At 42.8% G+C, this 24944-nt stretch overlaps 1 protein-coding gene across 2 annotated transcripts in view; it reads right to left on the bottom strand.

The window, feature by feature from the left end:
• The window catches only part of LOC119654644 (lysine-specific demethylase 3A), a 308568-nt gene that overhangs the window by 260492 nt on the left and 23132 nt on the right, over positions 1–24944 (bottom strand). For both annotated transcript variants that reach the window (XM_038060122.1, XM_038060121.1), the window contains exons 2-3: positions 10849–12031; positions 10542–10780 (exon numbers count right to left, since the gene is read on the bottom strand). In XM_038060122.1, the coding sequence (XP_037916050.1) occupies positions 10542–10780; positions 10849–11106 (497 nt within the window). In that variant the 5' untranslated portion in view covers positions 11107–12031. The remainder of the gene's footprint in view (positions 1–10541; positions 10781–10848; positions 12032–24944) is intronic.

The raw sequence follows: 24944 nt of genomic DNA on the forward strand, positions 1-24944 counted from the left end.
GCTTTTAGCTGTATCATTAAGACATCAGAATGGTTTGTGTCGATAGAGGTCAACAGCATATTACAAAGAAATCACTTTATTGCTGCCCCCTTGCGCGAAGAAGCTTTCATTTTTTCCCTTTTGAATACTAATTGTGAGCCGGTTCTTTTCAGAGTGAAATTATGGAGTCAGAATGTTAATGTGATTATTCCGCAGTTGCTCTGTGATAAATATTCATTCAGTTACTTCCATTCAAATGCAAATTGCCAATCTTGTTTTGATGATTTAGTAAAACTGTAACGATAAGATTGTTTATGATTGGAGCATATGGGAATGACATGTGGACTTTGACTCAACGGCAGGGAAAGATGATTATATTGTTAGTGACCTCATGTTTAGGAACTGGAAGTTTCCATGGCACCTCGACTTATCGGGTACCGCTGCCATTTGGGTTCGGGACGACATTCGACTTCAGATCCTTACCTAAAGCCTAGGAAATGGATTTGTGTGGATTCGTAGAGACAACGTTTTTTTAGCGTTTACCTAACACCGAATGAGATGATGACGGACTTTCGACGCAGACTCGCTGCTCTGGAGGACGCCGTTTTGTGCATGGAAAGACAAATTCGCGCAAGGGGTGGCTTTAATGCTAAAGCCCTTGAATGGGTCATGCCCTAGACTCCAGAGGGAAAGGGATCCTGGAAATGGTAGCGATAAGCAGGCTCGTAGTTTTAAACACCGGATCCATGTCAATGTCCCAATCTCCAGGGTGCGAGGAAAGTATCCCTGACGTAACTTTAGCATGGAAATCGTGGGTAAATGGGTGGCGAGTTCTAAAAGACTTCGCGGGAAGTAACCACCTTTACATCGCGTTCGAAGTGGTTGACGCTATTCGTCGGCGAGCACCAACCTGACACTCCCTCTGCACGTGGACGTCGCGAGGGTAAACATCGGAAAATTCGTCGAAGCTCTTAGAACAGACAGAGTTGCCCTGGATAGCGATTCGCCAGGTGATAAGGCTGCAAATGACACTGACTTAAACTGAGTTATGAACCTGATAGCGAAAGCCTATGAAGCCTTCTATGTACTGGTAGATGACGGAAATTGCCGACCTACTGAAGGAGTGCATTAAGTTCGCCACTGACAGAATCTAGTCAACGAGCTGAATAACGATTCGTGGAGACTTGGATATTAACTTGTTACCCAGAAAATAGGGTCTCTGCGAAAGCCCTGCATACTTAATACCCTTCAGATAGACCGCATTGTGCGGGTACTATTCCCCAGACATCTCGAACGGGTTGATGTCAACAACGGGGAAGACATCGAGGACTGCCTCCTTTCCACTGTGATAGAGCTTAAAAGGGCGGCAGGTTTTCGTGGTATCCCGGCGGAAGTTTGTAAACTGGTGTTTCGTCTACAGCTAAATATGCTGCTCGGGACGTGCAACGTTTGCCTGAAGAAGGGCATTTTGCCTTGCCACTGAAATGTGGCGAAAACTCATTATACGTGTCGAAGAAATTGCTGCGAATACTGAGTTTTTATCCGAGAGAAAGCACTCTGCTCTAAAAGACACCAGAGGGCCAGAGGAGGACGGAAATCATGACGGGAGAAGCACAACGATCCTTCATAACACCGGATCTCTAGAACACTAATAGTCTTCTGAGACTCAACATGCCAGAAGAATCGCGCTTGGTTGGTTATGCACTTACTGCTGGACGTACTGTTGAATAGGCACAAAGCAGGGGATGGGTAAGAGAATGGCTGACTGCTCAAGGTTTCAGACTAGCGCTGAAAAGAACTGAAGTAGTCATCTTGGCCAGAAAGAGAATCCTGATCCTGCGTCCCATATTGATCGTGCGCGTAACTTCCTACTTCCAACTTCCTAGTGGGCACAGAGGTTTTCAGTGTTACTTGCACTTCCTGATTGCGTTTAGCCGCCCCCTAGAAATTGCTAGGTTCAATTTATCATTCACTTTAATCGCGGTGTGAACTGAAAGTGAAATTGCAAAACTACTTTAAAATGTTTCTAAAAGGTTATAGGATACGGTGATTTTACTGAATTTAGACTTAAAAAAGTGGCATCTGCTTAAAGGACTGTGCATTTTAAAGGTTAACCATGTATATTGAGATACACCGGACAAACGAAACGACAAAGAAACAAAATCAAGAAAACGTCGCTTCTCCGGGCCAAAACAACCAAATAAATCCAATCCCCAAATCCCCAAAGCATCTCCCTGACCGGAAAGGTGAACATCCCAGCAAAACCACTTGCTGGAAGCCCACCATTGCACTGCGACCTTGCAGGTCAGCAAATCAATTCTGCGAATCCAATCAATTCGTAATATATGTATATATTATGTGAGAATATCCACTTTCGTGATATAGACATTCAAAGTCTTGAATTTGCAAAGTTGCGACAAATTTGACCTATTATAACTTTGTTAGTAGTGGTGCAAATTTTGCCAAACTTGGTAGGATCACGCTCTCTATTATAGCCTACATTGCACAGTTTCTTGGTTTTAGGATGAACTTTGCAGTCAATTAACAAACATTATAGTAATGTACTATTATTAACTTTATTTGAACAGATATCGGTATGGAGGATATTTCAGTGCCTAGGCGGCATATAGTGGCAGCCTCTTGATCATTTTCAGATGTTTCGATTACATAGTCTCGGAGAATGGGTCCGTTCAAGAAATAATCACTTTCGACCCCCCGCACTCCCACATCGACATCGAATGTCAAAACTAAGACCGAATTCCGGAAATACTAACCTAAGACCTCTCATCTGATACTCCACGTGACAATATTTGGTGAGAAAAAAAATGTACACCTCCCCCTCCCCCCCTTTGCATGTACGAGGACCCCCCTCCCCCCTTAAATTCGATGTAGAAGGATGTAGCTCACGGTATGCATAAACGTTCACAGTTCCCGCCTTTCCACCGAATTTGGTATCAATGGCTATAACCGTCTCCGAGAAAAATGCGTGTGACAGACAGACAGACAGTAAACCATTAAAACGGTTTTGTTTTACACAAAACAACAACAACAAAAAATCCTGTGCTTTAAATTGCATACTGCTCGACTTCCAGTTCACCAACCGACCTAAATATTCGGTTGAGTATGCACTTTTTCAATACCTACCGGAAGACTCCAACCATACCTGCCTTCGGCGGCCATACAGGCAATATAATCCGCAAGTCTCTAAGGTAATTCTTAGGTTCCTAAATTAGTGAACCCATGTCAAAATCAAATGCCTTTCATTCGTATACCTATACCCAGTAGATATTTCCGCAAAGTTCAGTCCTTTCAAGCACCTTGCCTTCCCTGTTCACCACTGACCTTCCTTAAGCGAGTCCAAACCCTATCCTTTATACGGCTATCAACAGCATTTCCTTTGGTAATGCTCGTCTGAATTCCTACTTGGATGAGCTCTACCGATACAATTGTGTTTTGAGCAACATTAGGGTGAAGCCCAAATAAGATGGGCCATTGGTCTCCTTCTCTCAAAATCGAAGATTTGAATGAAATCACGTACCTAACGGTGAGAATGGAGTCTTTTCTTTCCCACGTATTTCATCTCTCAAAGGAACTGAGTCGTGCAAACTTGCTTGCAAATCCCTGGACTAGAAGATTAAGCGATTATAACAGAATCCATGATTAGACTTCTCCTCACTTCCGAATCCATTTTTTAATCTAATACTTTCCCGGCCCAAACAGAAAGGTTCCGCCTGAGAGGACGACGAAACTTCTACCAGTGCTGTAATATATAAAAGAATGAAGACCATTCCAAGTACATGCCGCTAACCTCCTCACCAAACATCAGATACACCCCAACCTCCTTATCACACAGATCACGTAGATTGGAAGGGCGTTAGGGGGGTGGTGGACATAAGGTCAAGCAAGTAGATATAGTGCAAAGATATATGAGATCACTATAAACGTGGAGACTTACGCCGCCTTGAAGAAGGAGTTCACATCCAAAAATGAAAGGAAACAGCATTACGACAAGCCTACTATGAAGAGGAAGAGGGAGGTAGGAAGAGTAAAAATTGACTGAATTATATATTGGCGTAGAGAGCAAATAACACCGAACTAATCCGACAGATCCCCAGCTTCTGAACCCAACCCTTTCCTACATATATCCCATTTTCGACCCTATCAATAAACCTAGCACTGTTAAAGAACCATTATTGGCCATTTTCATGTTCAGGAATTGAGGAGTCCTAAGTGAGGTAGCGTCTGATAAGTTGCATGTGCCTGATACGAAACCGTAAGCCGTCTTCGTCCCATTTGAATTTTTTCGACAGTTAAGCCCGGAAAGATGAATCCGTTGACCAAACAAAATGAGAATAAGTTGCTCTCCATTAGGTCCTGTCTGACATCAAGTGGATTCGAACTTAGGACTCCCCAATCCCTAAAAAAAAATTCTAACTCCCGCCAAGTTTTGGTCTGAAATGACAAAGTCTCCATTGTTTAAGTTTTACTAAAGCGCGGCACTCGCAGCTATCCTTAATGTATTTCTCATTCATTTGGAGGTGAAATGGAAAGCCACTAACAATATTTCATATGGCGCGTAATTGAAAGATCATGCGTTCATCCGAAAATTCCTGGGGAAGCATCAAATGACTCTGATGGCTCCTGACGATAGCTTAAATGAAGCTGTCAGCTTACCTTTTAAAAGATATATTCTGTCGTAACCACCAAGAGAGAAAACTCTTCGAGATATGACGGCGAATCCTAATCGATTGATTAGACATAGAAGGTGGATCATGGGCTCGGGCGTGTTGCCACTGTGAAAAAAATGACGACCAGATTTCACACGGAGGTATAGACCAATTTATTTTCAACAGACAAGAGGCATTTGTTAGGCAATTTAAAGGGATTGTATAATGGGCTTTACAAATGAGGCCTGAATGTGTGAGCGGAGTTGCGGCACTCCAGTCGTTCTATTCAACCTAGTGGAAGGTAGGGTGTTTATCTATCCGCCCTTAACTTTTCTGTATATAGGCCAAAGTGCACAGGTCGTAGCTCCGATCCATACAACCACTTTTTTTCGGAGAAGCAAACGCCAGCAGCTGACCTTTCTCTCTCTTCGGAATAAAGTTTTCATACCAGATGCCTGCCAATTGAACGAGCTAATATTCACACTATTTATCACACAAGCTGACAATTATTGATCTCTCGGCAGTAGATTGCTTTCGATGCGATCACCACTCGTGTATTTTGGATGGACAATTACGTGCGGAAATCAAACCGATACATATGAAAAACTGGCGACAATTCATACATGTAGTAAATTCCTCGATTGGGATAAGATGATTAAATGAACAGTCCCTCTATTGAAATGGTTAGTCAAACCATTAACATTGAATTTTATTCATAATAAATTTAACGTGCTCCACCCAACATCTAAAATTTCGCAATTGTTTCAAATCTAATCGCCATTCCATCTGACCCAAAAAAAATGTTCTTACCCGATAACACGCTCCACGTTACTCTGATTAAGATTTTAGTAACAAAGCGTATTTATAGCGCATCTATTTACGCATGCTATTACCAGCAACATGATAAAATAGCTGCCTGATAACAGCCCTGGCACACTGAACAATTCGAAACAATCATTTCGCAAAATTCCATATTTCGAATTGCAAGAGGTCAAATAGATTAATTCGCGCTTCAATTGAAAACTTTCCCATGCGATAAGCCTTATCGCGCCGAGACAAAAACAAAAGTCCCGATGCCTGTATTGCTGATAAGGCCATGAGATGTGATAACAGCGGTTACAAAAAAAGCTGAAAAGCAATAAGTAATAACATAATATTCAGCTGATAGCGGGCGACGAGCAAGCATGAAGGACACACCAAGCAACGACCGAAAGGCTGAACTAATTTCAAATTTGGTCGCGTAATGCTGGGTGACGCAGCTCGGCTTACACAGTTCCTTATCAGAATGAAGCATTGTAATATCTATGTGTGGTTTAGATTATTCGATGTTTAAGCGTTTATTGTGTTTTGGACTAATTCCCTGATAAGGTGATTATATTTTCGATAATATAAATGAAAGGGTGAATTGTGCGATAAAAATAGAATAGAGGAATTAGATTGGGCGGAAAAGCGTTTTCAGCAAAAAAAGGACTGTTTTGGGAATAAATTCAATGCTTCTCAGGTCTTGCGAAGTAAGGTTATTGTTTAGATAAATACGCTGCTTCTTTGAGTCCCACCATGGGACAAATCCCACCAGAACCTAAGCGGGGCCTCGTTCATCAGAATGGATCACCAAAAAAGGACTAACTGACGTTTAACATTATTGAGAGATTTTATGAATAGCATGGAAAATGTTTAAGCTTTTTTACCTATAGTTGTCTTGGCAAGGTAGGCACAATCAACTTCTGGTACTAGGTATTGAGTTATGCGGAGGATGATAGAAATGTACGACCATGGGTGAATATGAGATGTGGTATCCTTGTTTCCGGAAGACTACTAATTCATTTTGGAATTAGGATATTGCTCAGGACTAACTTTTGGAATTGGTTGTGCTCCCTGCACAAAGGTAATGTAGACAATCATAGGACCTCAGATTCTATCTCTGTATTTTGAAAGGAAGGATTCAGAGCTCTTTTCGTAGAAATGCTGGTTATCGATAAATTCGCACTCTTAGAAGTTAGAAATGAAAAGATTATGTGTCGATAACCAATCCTTTCTGCTCTTGGGGTTCATGAAAATCGGAGTATCTTCGACGAGAAAGAAATTAAAAAAAAAAAAATGATGAAATCTTATAATTCTAGAAAAAATCGCAGGTTATATAACACGAGCATCATCAACGGTGCAACAATCGGCGTCCTGGTCTATGGCATCGCTCCATTTGGGACAGGGTCTGCCACGTCTTTTTTTTACCACAAATATTGCCCTTATAGACCTGAACTTTAAATATATTCCTATCTGCAAAAACATATAAAATTCTGATGGGAAGCAGTGGGAATGTTGTGTGGTGATTATTAGTTCGTGGTAAGAAGACTTTTCGTTTCGTTATGTATTTTCGGGGTAGGGACAAGGTAGCTAACTGACCCGTGACCCATGTGGTTAATATATTGGTGTGTTGGTTGTCGATAGCGCCTAGATGGTTTTCTTGCGTGTTTTCTCCACCAGATGTGAAAAGCCGTAAATAGCTGTGTCCGAAGTCATGCGCTAGCAATCATGTGGACGCACACCAATGTACTGCATCGCAGCACTAACACCAGACCTTATGCGCGGAATTTTTCTAACATGCGCAATGACTTTTCTCCATTAAACATTTTGCCCAATTCGCTGGAAGTTAAATCTCCTTATACAGTCTTCTTGGCAAGTCCTCTTCGGGCACGGGTTGATTTGGAGACCACAATCAGAGCCCTGCTGTGACCTGTACAGCGGTGCTAGTTTATACTGGGTGCAGACTCAGCTTCCATAACAGTGGATACGAGGTCTATCTAGGACCCCTGCCATAAGTAACAGGTACGCCGTTGTACAGAAAAATTTCACGTTTTAACCCACAAGGAGCTCTGCCCGCTGTATGGACATAACCACAACTACCACAGAATTCTCACAAGGGAATCAACTGCATGTAACTAGATAACCCCCGGTGAGGTTTCGTGGCAAGAGCCACTTCAGATGAGTCCCATTGCAGAATTGCCCTCCTTGTAGTATGTGGTGACGACACTCAAAGGAATCTCCGAAGTAAACTTTAGAAGGCTATATAATAGGAGTGCTATAGGTAACTGTGTCTCGATGGTATGTAAGTCCACGGGGTGTTGTCTTCAGGATTGTAAAGAACAAGGTACGTGGGTAAAAATCAATGTGTTTGGCACTCTTGGTGAAAATAATAACAATCTTCGTTTTGAGAATGATGCGGTCCTAAGTCCGCATCAACTTAATGCTGGACCGGACCAAATGGGGAGCAACTTACTCCCTCTTTCCTGGTTCACGGACCCCTCGCTTAGGGCTTGCACCCAAACTTTTCAAAAAAGCAAGCGATGGCGGCTTTACGGTTTCTTACCAGGGCAGAGGCAAATCGTCAGACGCTACCTCACCTTTGCCCTGGGAGCAGCGTGACCGTAGCGGCTCGCAGATGTTGAGTGCTCCTTTATATATAATAATTCGCAGAACACGACATACCTACGAATTATATTGAGCGCAAATCCGCCTTATTGACCAGAGCTTGGCCAGAGCTGAAATATTCGTTTTGAGAATGATGGGGTCCTAAGACCGCATCAACTTAATGCTGGACCGGACGCTTAGGGCCTAAGCGAGGGGTCAGTGTACCAGGAAAGAGGGAGTAAGTTGCTCCCCATTTGGTCCGGTCCAGCATTAAGTTGATGCGGACTTAGGACCCCATCCTTCTCAAAACGAATATTTCAGCTCTGGCCAAGCTCTGGTCAATAAGGCGGATTTGCGCTCAATATAATTCGTAGGCATGTCGTGTTCTACGACATGTGTTTGCCGGCCACATTGTTAACACACTCAACATAGACTAAGTGGATTACAATCGTTGATCAAAAAGTGCTAGCTATGTCGAATCTGGGTACACACTTGAACAATCGATAGAAATGAAGGTAAATGCGTTGGGAGTCTTACAAACTGAAACCAATCAGTAGCTTCATATAAGAAGAGGAAGAATGAATCACTCCTCATTAGTGGGTGGCGATCTTTTTAGGTATCTGTGAAGATCCAGTCCTTCGTTCCTCGTTCAAAAAGTTTGACACCGAAGAGGATGTCTAGGGGTGGACACTGGTGGAAGTTCTAAACAAAGTCCTCATCAACCAGCTGTCCAGTTATTCGGTTAAAACAGTCAATCCATCCGTCTGAGGGTGAAACGGGGTGGTGTAGCCTCGGGGTAAATAACGAAGAAGATCAACCGAAACTGCCCTGTATTAGTTGACGGATGTATTACCCGACGAAATAGTGTTTTCTGTTCACTCCTTGGTGGAGTATAGGGCATCTACACAGTCAGATTGTGCTTCAATTTCACTAGCATCACACTTAATACTGTGCAAGTGATAAGCTCACAGTAGCGAGTCAAATACAAGACGAACACCGACACCCATGACGACTGGAATTCAAACTCAAAGCAGCGAGATTGGGAAGTTGACGCTTTATCCCCTCAACCATCGCAACATCAAATAGGTATAAAGGAATTAACTTGGTGTACGTTTTTGTTTATAGACGGGGCCTTCGATAACACATCGTACGCAAAAATAAAAATGCCCTAGTGCATAAGAGAGTCAGGAATACAGTGGACTTCTAGTTGAGCCAAACGTTAGAAAGCAGATAAGTAGAAGTTCCAGCATTGTCATGAACACAACCCAGGGTGAGGGTGGGTTGCTCTCGCGACTAATGTAGAGTACAGTAGTTGACCAACGCTTTCAAATAGCGGAAGAAAGGGCCAGGAAAGGGCAAAAGCTACTCTTGAAGATGTACGCCGGGAACATATGTAAGGAAGCTGCCAGAGCTTTGATGATTGCAGGTTTACAGCAGGGAAAAAATGCTCAAATTGAAAGAAGAAGAAGACATTCTTCCCAGTGGTGTCCCGAGCTGCTAATATTGAGGGAAAGCATGCTAACGAAGTTTCATTTCACAAAGAAATTTGGGGCGTGATGGAGAAACAGGGTAGACCTATTGCTTAAAACAGCAATTGATTACCTGGTACACTCCTCACTTTAAAGAAACGTATTCCAAACGAATGGGTCAGCAACCAGTATATTTCAGACAATGAACTCTAAACTGTTACGGTACTACCTTAATAAACTGAATACGCTAGTCATACACAATACTCTGGGTTACAAACCATATTGGATTAGAACATAATAAGGCCAGGAAAAGAGCAGACGCGTTGCTAATTGGGCCAGAACCTTTCTCTGGAATCGAAAAGGCGTTTACGGACATGACTATAAGAAAGAAAAAGGAACGGTTAAGGAAAATATACTGAACGAACTTACTAGGAATGAAACAAACCAGGGTGCCCATGGAGTAATGTGGGGAATTGGGAACCAGAGCATACACAGGATTGTTTCAATCTCACCAAAAAAAGCCTTATGGTCATAGTAGGAATATTCAGGGGCCAGAGCAGGGTATATTTGCATGAGGAGGACAATAGGATCTCCCCTTGGCTCTTGTGCACTTGAAGGTATACCAGGCGCAAGGACAAAACACTTAGAAATAGGAAACATCCCCAAAAATTACTGAAATGCTGTCCACGCCGCGAACAGGGACGGCAATGGCTTTCGGCTATCGATCATGAACTACGATTAACTTTTGAAATCTGCCCAGGCACATCGATAACGAATCCCAAATGGTCACTTTCTTCAATTCGAGCAAGGAGTTCATCGATACCGGCTAGATATTCCGAGCCTAAGCTTAAATTTAGAACGTTGAACGTTAGAACATTCAGAACTTGTAAAAATAATGCAACTAAAGCATCAACGACGGAACAAAAATAGCAAGACAAAAAGAGAGCATGTGAACAGGAAAAACTCGAAAGCATATCTGGTATGCAGTAGTAACGCGAAAAGAGACGAATCCTAAACTTACCTGTATTGTTGTTCGTCGAGATACTCCCGCGGACTGGGTATTCCTTGTTTCTGCCACAATTCCGCTGGATACACGCTCGGTCGTTGGTGTACACTCGAAACGGGCAGATGTACATATGGGGTGGCTGGAAGTGCACCGCTCGCCAAGCAAGTAGGAGTTAGCAGTCGATGCTGGAGCGATTGGATGTGACGAACTTGAGACTCATTCGCTTGAGGATCACGCCAAATTTTTACTAGATCCTTTAAACGATTGAAAGGAGATTCGATTGATTTATATCCTACCAATCACTCCTTCTGTGGTGTCTTACCTGTGGGGGAGTTGCGACGCCGCCGTGTGTCGACGACGCAGACTGCTGATTGGTTAGTGAAGCGGGGACCGGCGACGATGCAACCTCTGAAAGAGGAACTGACGCAACGGAACTACGAGATCCGGCCGCCGAACGTTCATCGCCTGACGAGGACATCGACGATGGTGTCCTGACGGACAAATACGAGGGGTTCCCGAATGCCGACGACGACGACAGAGACGATGCAATTAGGCCAACACCGAATGCATTATCATCCATAACTTACGGTCAGCATTTTGCAGGACCGTGAAAACAAGGCTGACGAAGGGACGAAACTGTCCCAGTACCTGATGCTGGGCTACCTACCCAGTAGTCTTTAGATGCACTCTTTAGACGTATTCCAAGGAGAAACAAAAATCAAACACAAGCTCACAAAGGATTTTTTTTTTTAGATTTTTCGCGCCGATTGCTTGCAAATTAGTCGACGCGCATCAGAGCTCAAAATCTGCCACTGGACATTCAAAAAAAAATACGAAAATCGAAACTAATTCTAATTCTATTCACCGACACAGAGCTCGGCGAGTTTTTGACCTAAATCAAGGCTAAGAGGGAGATGACAGACGCGATTAGCGATTTTATCGACCACGAAAAGGCTGCGATTTGAAAAATTATACACAGAAAAGCTTAGGCGAAAACGCTTTCTCGGCAACGGCGGCGACAAACCAGACACCGCGCGGCGACCACCCTTCTTCTGTTCGCTCCCCCGTCCCGGTTGCGGCACAGTAACCCAGGCTAGACTCCAACTCCAAGTTGCTCCAAACTTATTCCATCCGTGCACTCTACATACACGCACACACCGGTTACGTCACTAATCGTTAGAATAACAACAAAAAGGCGCGCAAATTCAAATTCAACACTCATCCACTAAAGAAACTTGATTCGGACCCGGACTCGGTCACAGCAACTCCACCACGGGGGGACTGGCGTAGCGGCAGCGAATCAAACGGGGGGAAGGCTCCAAAGAAAACGCTAAGACGTCTGTTATCTTGTGGGGCACTAACACATGAACTCGCAAACGGCCGTGCAATGCATACGCGCATGTGTAACGTCGTCGCAATTACTCTGCGTTTACTCGCACATTCACCCAATTTGGCCGAGTTCCAAACGAGCTCGCGATGATGGACACTTTTAAGATGTGCCAAGTCTGAAATTAGAAAAAAATCAAGAAAAAGCTGTAGACGTTCTGTATCTGTGTTTCCAATGGACAAAAAAATCACAAATATTTATACTATTCGGTAATTTACAAAGCGCCAAGAGCATCTGAAAAGTTGGCATCGGAATGGGGAAAGCGCGACAGATATTAATTCAGTACATCATCTGAATTTCGCTAAGGGAACTTGGCATGATCATTTTGGATAGCTCTGCGGGTTTGAGTCTTGCAACAAAAGATACCTAAGACAATTCGGAGACTTAGCTTTAGCGTCTAGGAGTCATAGTCAAGATACGATCACTAGTCTCTTCTTCATTAATTATCACATTTGCCACTAAACTACTTTATTCCTAATAACACACTAGTTAAAAGGATCGCAGCAGCTATAGGCCAGACTCAACACCCCTTTCAAGGTCAATGTGCAGGGTGACTTCTAGAATTTATAGGAAAAACAGTTAATCTTCGCAATATTTCCCCCCAGTCCTTACACTTAACAAATTTTAATAAGAAGAAAGGAAGCGTTACAGAGGAGATTGAGCGACAGAGCAGCAGAGGGCTGGTTTCAAAATCTGAGGTAGAACTATGTACCATATTTTGCGAATCCTGTATTTTCCTGGGAGGACTACATTCCCATATAGCAAATTTGAACCTACGTAGGTGAGCTGGGGTAATTTCTTCAGCAATTTTGCAATCAGAAGCACACCATCCACGTTGAGCGCAATTTTCTCTAGTTCATTTTTGTAAAAGGATGGAATGTATTACTGCGTAAGGAACAAAACTTCTGCTGTGAACCACACTACCGGGTGTTTTCTCTGCCTTACAGAAGAGGAGCGTAAAGGTGTTGAGGTTCCTGAATAGCCTCAACGTATCCGCCTGGATGCTGCTAGACAGCAAAGCAGAGAGAGCCGTTAAGCCGGGAACTTTTCTCACTATTGGCGTTTCTGAACCCTTGATATGAAGAAGTTTCTGGAACAAACGGGCTGCCGGCTCCACTACGGATTTGGGATCGCCACGTTACAGGTGTCAACTTTTAAAGTAAATAAGTTTGCAGCATTATAAAGCAGTCACTGCCCTTATCATTCGTCGGATCAACAGCTACAAGACATTTATATGCCTCATACCAGAACCAAGGTTTGTGGATGAGAAAGTCAAGCGCTTAAACTTCCGACATATTGATCTGTTGTCTGCCAATGAAAGTCTGCATGGTGCTCCTGCATGGTGGTTTCAAAAATCTCTAAGCTCGCTTGATTCATGACCGATGCCAACGGCCAAACTAACCATAAAAAGCCAACAGGAAAATACGGAGATTCTTTGGTAGATAAAGTTCTCAGTGGAACATTCAACATAAGTATCCAATATGCCAAAGTAAAAGTGTGGGGGTAATAGCAAGATGTAATGTTAATGCATACAATATATGCTGGTGAAGTTCTAACATCAACGAGAGGGTACCGAGATTATTAGAGTATCTGGCAGGAATAGATCTACAAATTCTCAGTCTGAGTATTGGAGCCACTTTCTTCAAAATGGTCAGGTGAGAGGTCATGGCATCACCTGATCACACTGATTTCGTGATGGTCATGAATCCATTTCCAACCACTGCATTTCGAAATCCGTCGAAGGCGGTTTGGGCGACAAAGAAAATAGAATTGAGCGCCCGAGTTACGATACCTGGGGGTCACATCAAATCCTTTGTTTAAATTGACAAACTAACCCCGATGATTACCACTGAGAACGAGAAAAGAAGAGAACGAGAGAAGCTTTTGAAGAGAGTCAGCCAAATAAGGTTAAAAACCCCATGCTATAATGTGCATTTGGCAAAACAGAGGAGAACCACAACGATATAAAAGCAACAAGGCGGGTCCGGGCGTTCCTGTTCCTGTTCTAGTAATGGAGGGAAAGGTTGCGTGGAATATTTAGAATATATACCGTGTATCCTCCAATCAACTGGTGCGATGTGAAGGTTATAAGGTGATTCCTAAACCAGAGAAACCTACACGGACGCAAAAAGCTTCCCACCAATCAGTGTAACTTCCTTTCTACTAAAAGGACTCTAAAGTTGATCGGTTCATAAGCGATACATACAATCCTAGGTGGCTAATTCACTGTAAGCAACGTGACTACCAGAAAGGAAAATCCACAGAGGCAGCACCCCAAGAGCTCATGGCAAAAATAGAGAGGGGCGATGTTCGAAAAGAATACGTCTTAGGCGCATTCATGGACATCGAAGGTGTCTTCAAATTGTACCTCGTTGGAGGTTATTTGTGGCGTGGTGAAACAAGATGGAATTAATCCGCTGCTAATCAATTAGGAGGGATTAATTCTCTTTCCTCTGTTACCGCTCCGGGTAATGGAACTTGCTATGGTTTCAGGAGCATACAAAGATCTTCGAACAAACATTTGCGGACGACCGAGCCATACGTAATAATTATCGGTTGATTGGTGCCTCTGTTACGTATTCGCGGTGAATGTTAGAAAGACAGGACTAGTTATGCTCACTAGGTCAAATAGGGTAGCCACACGTTACCCACCTTATTAACCAAATATGACTAAGTACTTGACAAACCGCTACGTATGACCGTTTGTCAAGTATTTAGGAGTACATCTCTACTCCAAGCGAACGTGGAAGCACCATACCCAGAAACAAGGTGAAAAATCCCGCAGATTGCTCTGGTGCTGTAAAACTGCTGCAGATAAGACCTGGGAACTTTCATCATAACGAAGTCATTTGATGTATACCCCCATAATAAAACCCATTTTGATGTATGCACGCATCGCCTGCCGGCCGAGACTAAACTTTGCTAACAGCAGGAAGCTCCCGACACAAATTCAAACGCTCGGTTGCCTAAGTATTACTACAGCAATGAAGCCTACTTAGTGATTTAATGTGGGTACGAGGGCACTAGGACATCGCTGATTAGGATAGCATTTATGCCAAGGGTCTGGATCGACAATTCTGAGGCCAGAACCAGCTTTTAGCATCCAAGCATCTACTGGCAAGTTTACTCTGAAACGTGAAATTGTAAGAAATAGAAATTTGAACTCCTACTGGCAGGCGAACATCTTTGTGGAAGAACCAGAGGCAGCTAGAGTGGCACTTTTGTTGAACGTTAAGAAGTGGGATATGCGAGCCTTAGTAGGGCTTTTAATGGAAGACCGGTCCCTAAACAACCATATGGAAAAAATGGCGTGTAGTCTTTGCTATGCACCCAATGTGAGGAGGAGGAAAAGACGGTCCTGCACTTCATATCCAGCTGCTCGGCGTCCTCCGTGCTCAGACGAAGATATCTCGGTTTTACTCTAACTCTAACGAAGAATCTGGGCACTCTGCCTCTGGAAAATGTTTTCAAACTCGTAGAAACCTGAAAACGCCGCGGATAGTACACTGGGCACAGCAAAGGATCTGAGTGCTTTGAACTGCGGCTCTCCTACTTAACGAAACTAGCTAACATACTACCGGATAGAATACACTATCCTAGGACATCAACCTGATTACATTGCCTTCGATTAGGATAACATTTATTTTACAAATGAGTTGAGAGAAAAGAGTTTACTGTATTTAACGTTCATTCAACTTACCATACTTATTCACTTAATTTTGCGAATCTCATTTATTTTCAAACAAACTCTTTAACGGGAGCCAACACCCTCGTGAAAGAAGCATTGCTCTTACATATACAAGAAGAGTGCGGTAAGTTTCACTAACCATCTTCTCACAATAGATGCAGAGGAGTAATCAAAAGACTGTGGAACTAAGAAACTAAGATACTGCTATAAATCACCAAGTCTTTGCTTGCATTGTGATTTGCCTGTTGCCATAAGTCGTACAGTAAATTTGCCAAGGTACTTCACCTCGTTTCTTTAGCTTTGCTATAACTGATGTCCAATGAGAAGCACAGAACCAGGTCCCTGAAATTATAGGTTTCATACTCCACCAACTAATTAATCGGGTACCAATAAATTTTGGCTCTACTCCCTTGGGGCTGCCACAAATCAAATTAAGATGGCCTTTTGATCAACCTCAACGTCTCACATTCTTTATAGCTTCTGCAGTACGGGTTAGACTGTTATTGTTGACTTATCTCAGATATCTCTAATGCCATTCTGCCGACAATTCTTTGAATCTGTTTAAAACAACTCAGCTTTAATTGGATCACAAAATATATTGAGTTGAACTCGGTTATCATTACTTCCCCCAGACACTCGACGTGGAGGGATAGTCTGTAATAGTTCGATAAATTAAACATGTATTTGGAAGGTAGGGATACGTAATCTCCAATTAATAAGACATCAGGAGGGCTACACATTAAACCCTACCTGTCAAAACGCATTTAAAATTTGGATACGACCCTTATTCTGTTAAGGAAAAGTCGCACCGCGTCCTTCAAGAACTATTGTGCCCCGGATATGACCCTTACTGCACCCCTTAATATTCAGAGCAATCAGACGCTTCATTGCGCTTCAAGTTACCACACAATGATCCACTTTTTTGGAAATATTGAAATCTAAGCATTTTAGGAAAGTGAAGAGCGTCCTTTTCGTTAGAAGAAGAACAGTGATGGCCTTCTACTAGGCCTGATTAGAGGGGCGGCACAAAGGGGCTGATTGACTCGGAGTTTTATATTATATATATACAAGAGGAAAAGGAGGGTTTACATAATAATAGTCATATCGCTACTACCGCTAAATACCCAGAACTAAGATGGGCGTTAACTGGAACGGAAAAATAAAATTAATCTGACCGCGAGGTAACTTTATTCTACCTACCTAGAGAAAAAGAGGGAGGCTGTCAAACTGGCTAACAAAAGCGATAGTCTTATGATTTTTGAAGAGATGCGGTTAATCAAACTCAATTTTGAAATAACGCACATTCCCCAGCAGAAAAACTTCTGATGGAACAGAGGAGATTTCCTAACATTCGCTCAACCTAAATTATTTATTATTTAGCGAAGCAAGGGTAACTTTTAAAAGGGTTCTGCTCAGAGAAGAATATAAGTATGTATTTGGTAGGTTTTTAGAAACTTCGTTTCGTAGAGAGAGACTAATTTTCAGTAGTATATGGAGACGCAAAGCCTCCGGTCCTGATGGAGAAAGAAAGCGTGCAAACTTATAGCACAGACAAAGCCGGTCATCAAGTTGTGGGGATCATGAATCGCGGAAGACACCTTTTCAGCATTATGGGAGGGGCGGAAGCTTGGGTTGGTACGTAAAGCAGATAAACCTTCAGGCAAGTCAACCTTTTATTATCCTATATATCTTTTAACTAGTGGAGTAGGTAGAACTGCTCTAAGTAGTTTACGGTTTGGAAACTTTTCAGATTGGCATTTTTGCTGGCGAAACCTATCCCACCTACCACAAGAGAAAAAGATCTTCCGCGCTGTTGCCATCAAACCGTATGAATAATACCCCTACGCAGAGCCCCGATAGGGTGACAAATTTATAAGCGAGTCCCCACGGATCTCTATTCACTTTGTCGATCGGTCCTGAAGGTAAAGTGCCCTTTGTCGAGCTATTGAGGGAAAAAGGGAAGTATTTGATGCTCATATATGCGGGTAATATGTGATATACAATGGTGATGTAGTTTCGTTGAGCGGGATTCAACTGCTTTAAGAAGAAAGGGACGCCAGTTTTGATTCACCTTTTGGTGAAGCGCAGTGCCTACTGCGATGTCTGAGACGTTGACGAACCCGGCTAGGGAACGGCAAAAGTGAAGCATCTATCAGCGGATGCTTGCTAATCTCAAACGTCTGGACGACTTCTGGAGGCTATACAACTTCCCGCATCTATTTGGATTTAAAAGCAGATAGGGAGACGTTAAGTAGGGTCCCGTGATGAGCGGCTTTGGGCAAAAAACGATGGTAGTGGTTTACCATGCTCAAACATTTTACCGTCTTAGGCAGTGGAAAGCTGGCTTGCACTTTGTCTCAGTCGGATTGTATGCAATCAGGGATGATATTAGGTTGTTGCAAATGAAATGTCGGATATTTGAGTAAAATTTCAAAAAACTATAACTTTTATGAAAATTAATTTTATTAGTCAAAATAAGAACCAGCAGCTTCAATGCACTTCTCCCAACGAGATACAAGGGCATTTATTCCAGTTTCGTAAAAGTCTGGGTTTCTAGAGCTAAGAAATTCTTCAAAGGCACTTTTGACAGCTACTTCATTGCTGAATTGTTTCCCCGCCAAAAAGTGATCCAAATGCTTAAAAAAGTGGTAGTCGGTTGGCGAGAGGTCGGATGAATATGGTGGATGAGGAAGAGTCTCATATCGTAATTCATTTAATTTTTGGACCGTCATTCTGGAAACATGAGGTCGGGCGTTATCATGGAGCAGTATCACTCCATCTCTGTTGACCAATCTAGGCCGCTGAACACGTAATTTCTCGTGCATTTCATCAAGTTGGGCACAATATTTCTCTGCATTAATTGTTTCACCACGCTCCAAAAACGAATAATGAATAATTCCAGATGCAGACCACCAAACAGTTACCATTTCCTTCTTCGGGTGAAGGCTCGGTTTTGGCATGTGTTGTGGAGGCTGATCGGCATCTAGCCATTGCGCTGATCTGCGACGGTTGTCGTACAATATCCACTTTTCATCGCATGTCACTATTCTGCGCAAAAAGGGATTGTTCCTGTTGCGGTTGAGTAGAGAACTGGATATTTCCATTCGCAGCGCCATGTTTTGCTCGTTGAGTTCATGCGGAACCCACTTATCAAGCTTCTTCACCTTTCCAACCTGTTGTAATTGCCGAGATACTGTCGAATAGTGTACGCCTATTTTCTCTGCAATGTCACGAATCGATGATCGGGGATCAGATTCCACTATCAAACGCAACTCGTCGTTGTCGATCGATGGTCCTGGGTGTCCACGAGGTTCACTTTGGAGGGTCATGTCGCCTGATCGGAATTTTTCGAACCACCGCTGTGTCGTTCGTTCGTTTGCTGCGTCAGCTCCAAATGCTCTGCAAATGTTTCTGGTTGCCTCCGCTGCGTTGTGACCAAGTTTAAATTCATATAGAAAAAGTAGACGTTTTTGACTCCCTTCCATGCTTTTTTCTTTGAGTTTTACTTGGAACTTCAATGACGATTGAAACTGAAATGACTCCTTGATCGAACGAACGACTATTTATACTCAATTATCCCATACCACCAGAGTCACCTTGCGGCAGTTTTAAACATTAAAATCATAACTAACTTCACTTCATTGAAAAATCCGACATTTCATTTGCAACAACCTTAGAATAGCCTAGAGATTTCACCTGCTGTTAGAGCAGTTTACATGTTTCAACGTTGCGAGCTAGACCATGGTCAAGGAGGCGTTGAAAAACGAACTGGAGGTATGTCAAATACACGGAATCGATGGAGGAGGCGCCCAAAATATCATCCAAGTAGAAGAAACAGAAGTCTAAGTTTCGTAGTACAGAGTTGATGAATCTCTGGAAGACTCACGCCGCATTGCAAATTGCTGTCTTTGGAATATTTTCGGAACTACTGAGATTTGGTGGTATGCCAAGGTCAAGAAAACAGTTTAGTTTACTAAATAATGCGCAAAGTCTTTGAATGAAAGGAATGTGGTAGCGATCTGGAATCGTCTGAGCAACCAAACGTCTGTAATCTCCGCAAGAGCCCCATTATGCTTGTGGGCCAGATGAAATGGAGATGAGCAACAGCGGAGTGATACGTGAGATCCGCTTCACAATAGTACTGTTGATGATGGGAAATTCTCACACTGACCAAATACCTCATTACTACCAGAAATCTTTTTCCACCAGATATAAAGAAACATAATTTCACTAGTATCATCTCCATATGGAGTTCAATGTGTGCATCAAAATGTATAAGACAATGCATTCGCATTAGAATTATGCTCCGGCTGATATTCTCTCCATGATGTCGAAATGAAACCACTCACACTACCTCTTTCTTCGAAAATAAAATATGGACACTCAGTATGTACTTTGGCATAACAAGTGACTTTAGGACTGTCGACTCAGCATCAGGCCATACCTCTTGCTGATGGCAAGTCTTAATCATGATGACTGTGCGATGATCGAGTTGGTGGAGTATCAGCCCCTCGATTTTATTACCACGAGTCCGAATCCCGGTCATGTTGCTCATGTTCGTCTTCGTGTGCGGATACCTTATATTGCACAAAGAAATTAAGAGGAGGCATATAGTCTCATGCAGCTCTCCGGGATTAGTTTTTATAGTTTATACCTCCTAAAGGCCGCTTTAACTTTCCCATTTTTCTACGTCGCAATACGATTACGCTTTCAAAAAAGATACACTAAATGATTATGATTCATTGAGGTTCGCCAAATGTAATCAATTAACCAAACCCCAGGAAACATCGTCAAGTTTAGCTTTCTTCAACGTATAATTTGTCGCAAGAAAAATAATAAACCATTTTGTTATTGTTGACCGTTCATTTGCTTTTGCTAAACAGTTTCCATTTTCTGCAGGCTTACACACGAGACCCTTTTGTTTCTCTGCAGAATCGATTACTGGAAATTGTTATATTAACATCGACAACCCAGCATTGCTTGTTTGCAATCTCATTCGCGACCAAAGGTCAACACGCTACATGAAATTCTATCTATCAACTGATATTCCAGTTAAATTTATAGTTTCAGTGAAATTCGAACATAATGAAAACATATGTACGAGCTCCATATCGTTCGTTCGTCACAGCCATATCAAATTTGACCCCACTTGGAATCATTCCACATTAAAAAAGTCCCACATTTTGCTGACAAAATATTTGCTCTGTCAACCGATAAGGCTCGCAATTCTAGCCTCGTAGAGCACATATTTCCGTACGCGCATAAAATGTGCTTTTAGATTGGAATGTGTCAGCAAATATGGCAGCTGATAATGCAAATTTACCACCAACTCGTGGGTGCCGAGCAGCTGGAAAAGCTAGTTGGTATCAGCTCGCTGGGGCAGACTCCGATGTTACGTCTCGAAAGTTTCAATTAGTTTGTTTCGTGATTAAAGAGAGTATAAATAAGTTGCGCTAAATAGATTACGGAGCATTGACACCGTCACCTTTCCCTGATCTAAAAATATCTCTTACCTCTCTCACCAGGACCGTGGAAGGAAGAGGTGACTGAAAGGTCACCAAGCACTACTCACAGTGGGGTGGTGGAGACAGGACACCGACACAAGGTCACTCCTATTAATACCCGCAAATGTTGGCGAGTTGGAACTAGTGACAAGTGAACCGTCCACAATGTAAATATGTACGCTCAGCAGGCATGGCAGGATCATTAGTGGTGCTCCATTATGATATCATTTTGTGCGGTCACGCTAATTGTGTTACTCGTTGACCTTCTACATTTTCCGAGGAAAAATTACTCTTTTATGTTGTGACTGAGTGCGGCACCCACTCTCAGAAATCAATGTTTAATCGATGAGTCTGTGTCGTCTGATACTCTCCCATAATTTATTGGTTTTAGTTGATTGGTTAGATGACAGACAATTAAAGATTGATTATTCTATTGGAACGGCCAAATAAACGTGGAGAATTCGAGAGTTCTAGTCATGTTTCGCTAGGTTTTGGTTAGAAATTAGAAAGGTAAATAAAAGAAAATGAGAAATCCGATGGGACTATCTTTATTTGTACACGTGTGCTAACAATACTTATGAATTTACCCTCATTTTCTTCGAATGACTTCAGACCCCTTGTTCCGTGAAACTTTTACCTTGAGTTCTTCACAGACATTTACAGGTACAGTTACTTTTAATAATCTTGAAACACATTTCGATAATCGTTTTCAATGACAGTGTTCCTTACAAGGTATGCATCTTTTCGGTGCCTCGATGAAGGAACTGGCTGTTCTTTGTGCTCTACAGATTAGCATATACAATCTCTCGTTATAAGTCAGGTAAGCATGGCTTTTCCCAGGAGGGTGTAATTTTTTTTTCACTGAAGGTAGTCATGTGAGACATCAAACTTCCCCATGTTTTTTACACACCACGCTGGTTCCAAGTCTAGATGAAGGAGGAGGGTTCGAGACAACGTGCTCTGTATTATCCTCAGTAAAACAAAAATGAAATATTGAGAACGAAGAAAGAGTAAGTATAGCTAGACTTTTCCACTATGCTAAAACCTACCTGGTCTCTCTTGGTGACTGATCCCATGATAGGGCCAACCGAGAAAATGCATTCAATGCCGTTAAAAACAAAAATGATCCTCCTGAATTTGAAGCCCCGGAAAAATGCTAGGGCGTTAACTCCAGTCGACGCAGCAGGGCGGGCCCCGGTCAAGAATTGGACAAGTGTTCTTGACGCATAGATAGCGTTAGGGTGTAAGCAAATTAATCCAAGCAACACAAATACGTGTTTGGCCGCTAAATATTGATACCCCCACCGGAAACACGGAGCACCTCGCAAGAGCGCTTCGGAAAAGTGGCATTAATATTTGCGTTCTACAAGAAACTTGATTGTGTGGTGGCAAAAGTTACGATAATAGCATGAACGCGGCAGGCAGACGGTAACAGGTGCCACCGGGGAAAAGCAAGCAATGAGAGTGGTAACCGTATAGTCGATTTTGCGGCCACTCACGACCTTGCGAATCGAAATCGGCTATATCCTCATAAAAGGCCGACATTTTATCACTGTCACTGACTACAAAGCAGGTCTTCTTGAGACCCTCGCCCTTCAACCTGGCCGTTGATTTCTGCCTTACGAATCAAGTCGCCGATAAAACAAAGTAAGGAACATACTTTCCCCTCGCGAATCAAATGGTGGTGACTTCGGGAGAAAAGAGAAGAAGTCATCTTATTTACGCGATTACCAACCGTTACGAATGTTGAAGAATCGTGGAATCAAGTTAAAAGCGCAACCCAAAAGCGACCGGAAAGCAAAGAAAACGATCGCTGTTACCCGAGCAGTCTATTACAAAGATCTATACGATAAACTGGACACCTGGTATGGCAAGAGAGATCTGTATTGGCTTGTAATAGGCCGGCACCAATGCACACAGGATATCGAACAGTTCTGTTGCGTTAATGATAAGAATGCTACTTTACTGTTAGCGTGAGTGGTGCTCGGAGGTAACAGCAAGAAGGACGGGATAGCAATCTTGTCGGCCAGACCAAAACCAAGTAGCCGAGGAGAACCTCCTCGTGGTGGCACCGGGAAACGCTGTACTCACTTTGGCTTGTTGGTCGCGATGCAGTAGGCGAATGCTCCAAGGCTTGATAAGGGTCAATCCGAGTGTGCACCTCAAGTCATCTAATTTCGTTTCAGTCACGAAACATTGTCACGGGTATACTGCCACCATGGGAAATTGCATTAAATGTCCCAAGAGAATTTCTGGTTCAAATCCTTTTAGCCCAGTTGTAGCACTTGGTCTCTTGGTGGGAGTTTCATGGGAGTTGTGTTTACCTCCAAACGGACAAGAGACCTTGGGGCTTCAAACGTGGTGTTGCGTTTCAACATGGGTGCCGTTCTCCAAAGTTCGGTAGAGATTAGGTAGGACTTGCATCCACCACCAATGCTAGATCATGTACTCAGTATAGACTGGTACCGTTGTTGCTTGTCATAGCGGGACTCTGATTGTAATAAAAAAATCAATCCGTGGCTCAAGAAGACCGTGGGTTTAAGCCAACTCGACATGAACTTAAGTTAAACCACGGAGGACGAAACTGTCAGCGGTACTAAAACCGAGGAAGCAATCAAACGATAAAATCCGAGAAAGCAACAGGACCTGATGAAATCACATCTGAGCTCTGGAAAGCGAAGAGCTGGAACCCAACACTATGGCCCAATGAGTTGTTCAATTGGGTTACTGGGAAGAAGAAACACCATCTAACTGTTCTGAATCTAGAGAAGGCACACGAACTCATGTGATATGCTCTACGACAACGTGCGCTGTGTTAAATTGTTCTATCACGATTCAAAAAGTAAAGTTCGAAGTGTGGTGGGTGTATCAAAACCGCATCGTGTCTCTGTCCATGTTTGTCCAGGAGGACCCCCTTTCACCACTGCTCTTTAATCTTGTTGTGGACACTGTTACACGGGGCATTTAACGTCCAGTGCCCTATACACTACTTTGTGTTCAATAATGGAATGATTACCTCATGTACCACCGTTTCCGATTGAATCTAGGTAGAGGAGTATTTTTGACGATCGACCCCCTTGAAAAAGACAGTATTACTGTCAGTGGAAGACACCTGCCCAGAACTGAGCCATTTAAATATCTCGGATCAATGCTATCAGCTTATGATGAATTGTGTTATGAAATTAGTTCACGCATCAGCGCAATTTGGATGAAGCGGCGTTCCACGACTGGTATTCTCTCAGTGCTGGGGACGAGGATCTTATATTGGACAAGTGGCGTAATAGGCCATGATCATATCGGAAATGAGGATATCCGTGATCGATATGGAGTTGCACCGATCGTAGAAAAATTGCGAGAGAGGCGTCTTCGACGGTATAATCATGTAATTCGCGCTAACGAGAATTCACTTGCCAAAATTGGTCTGAACATCGAAGTGGATAGAAATAGATCAAAAGGCGGGCCAAAGCAACGGAACAGAACAAAATGGCGCAACCGAACAAAACGAGTCGATTCCGATTCTGAACGGGACAAAGGCTAAACAGGACAAAAAACTGTAACTACATTAGCTCCCAACTCCCCGCAACTTATGGTTCTTAAGTCGATCATTTCAGGCTTCTCCCTTTTGCGCGTGAAGTCATATAGTTCTAAGAATGCACGAGTTCTTTAAAGTTGCCGTATAGTCCCGTATGAGGCATTTTGCTACTGTAAGCTTACAATCATCACGAAGTCAGTCATTCCGACTTTTCTAACGGCTAGAGGCAAATATGTTTGTTTTCGTATCAATGATAATCTTCCTCAGGTGGTTATGAGCGTCAGGTTTTGATGCTCTATCTTCATGA

The sequence above is a fragment of the Hermetia illucens genome, chromosome 4, assembly GCF_905115235.1.
Source record: "Hermetia illucens chromosome 4, iHerIll2.2.curated.20191125, whole genome shotgun sequence".
NCBI lineage: Eukaryota > Metazoa > Arthropoda > Insecta > Diptera > Stratiomyidae > Hermetia > Hermetia illucens.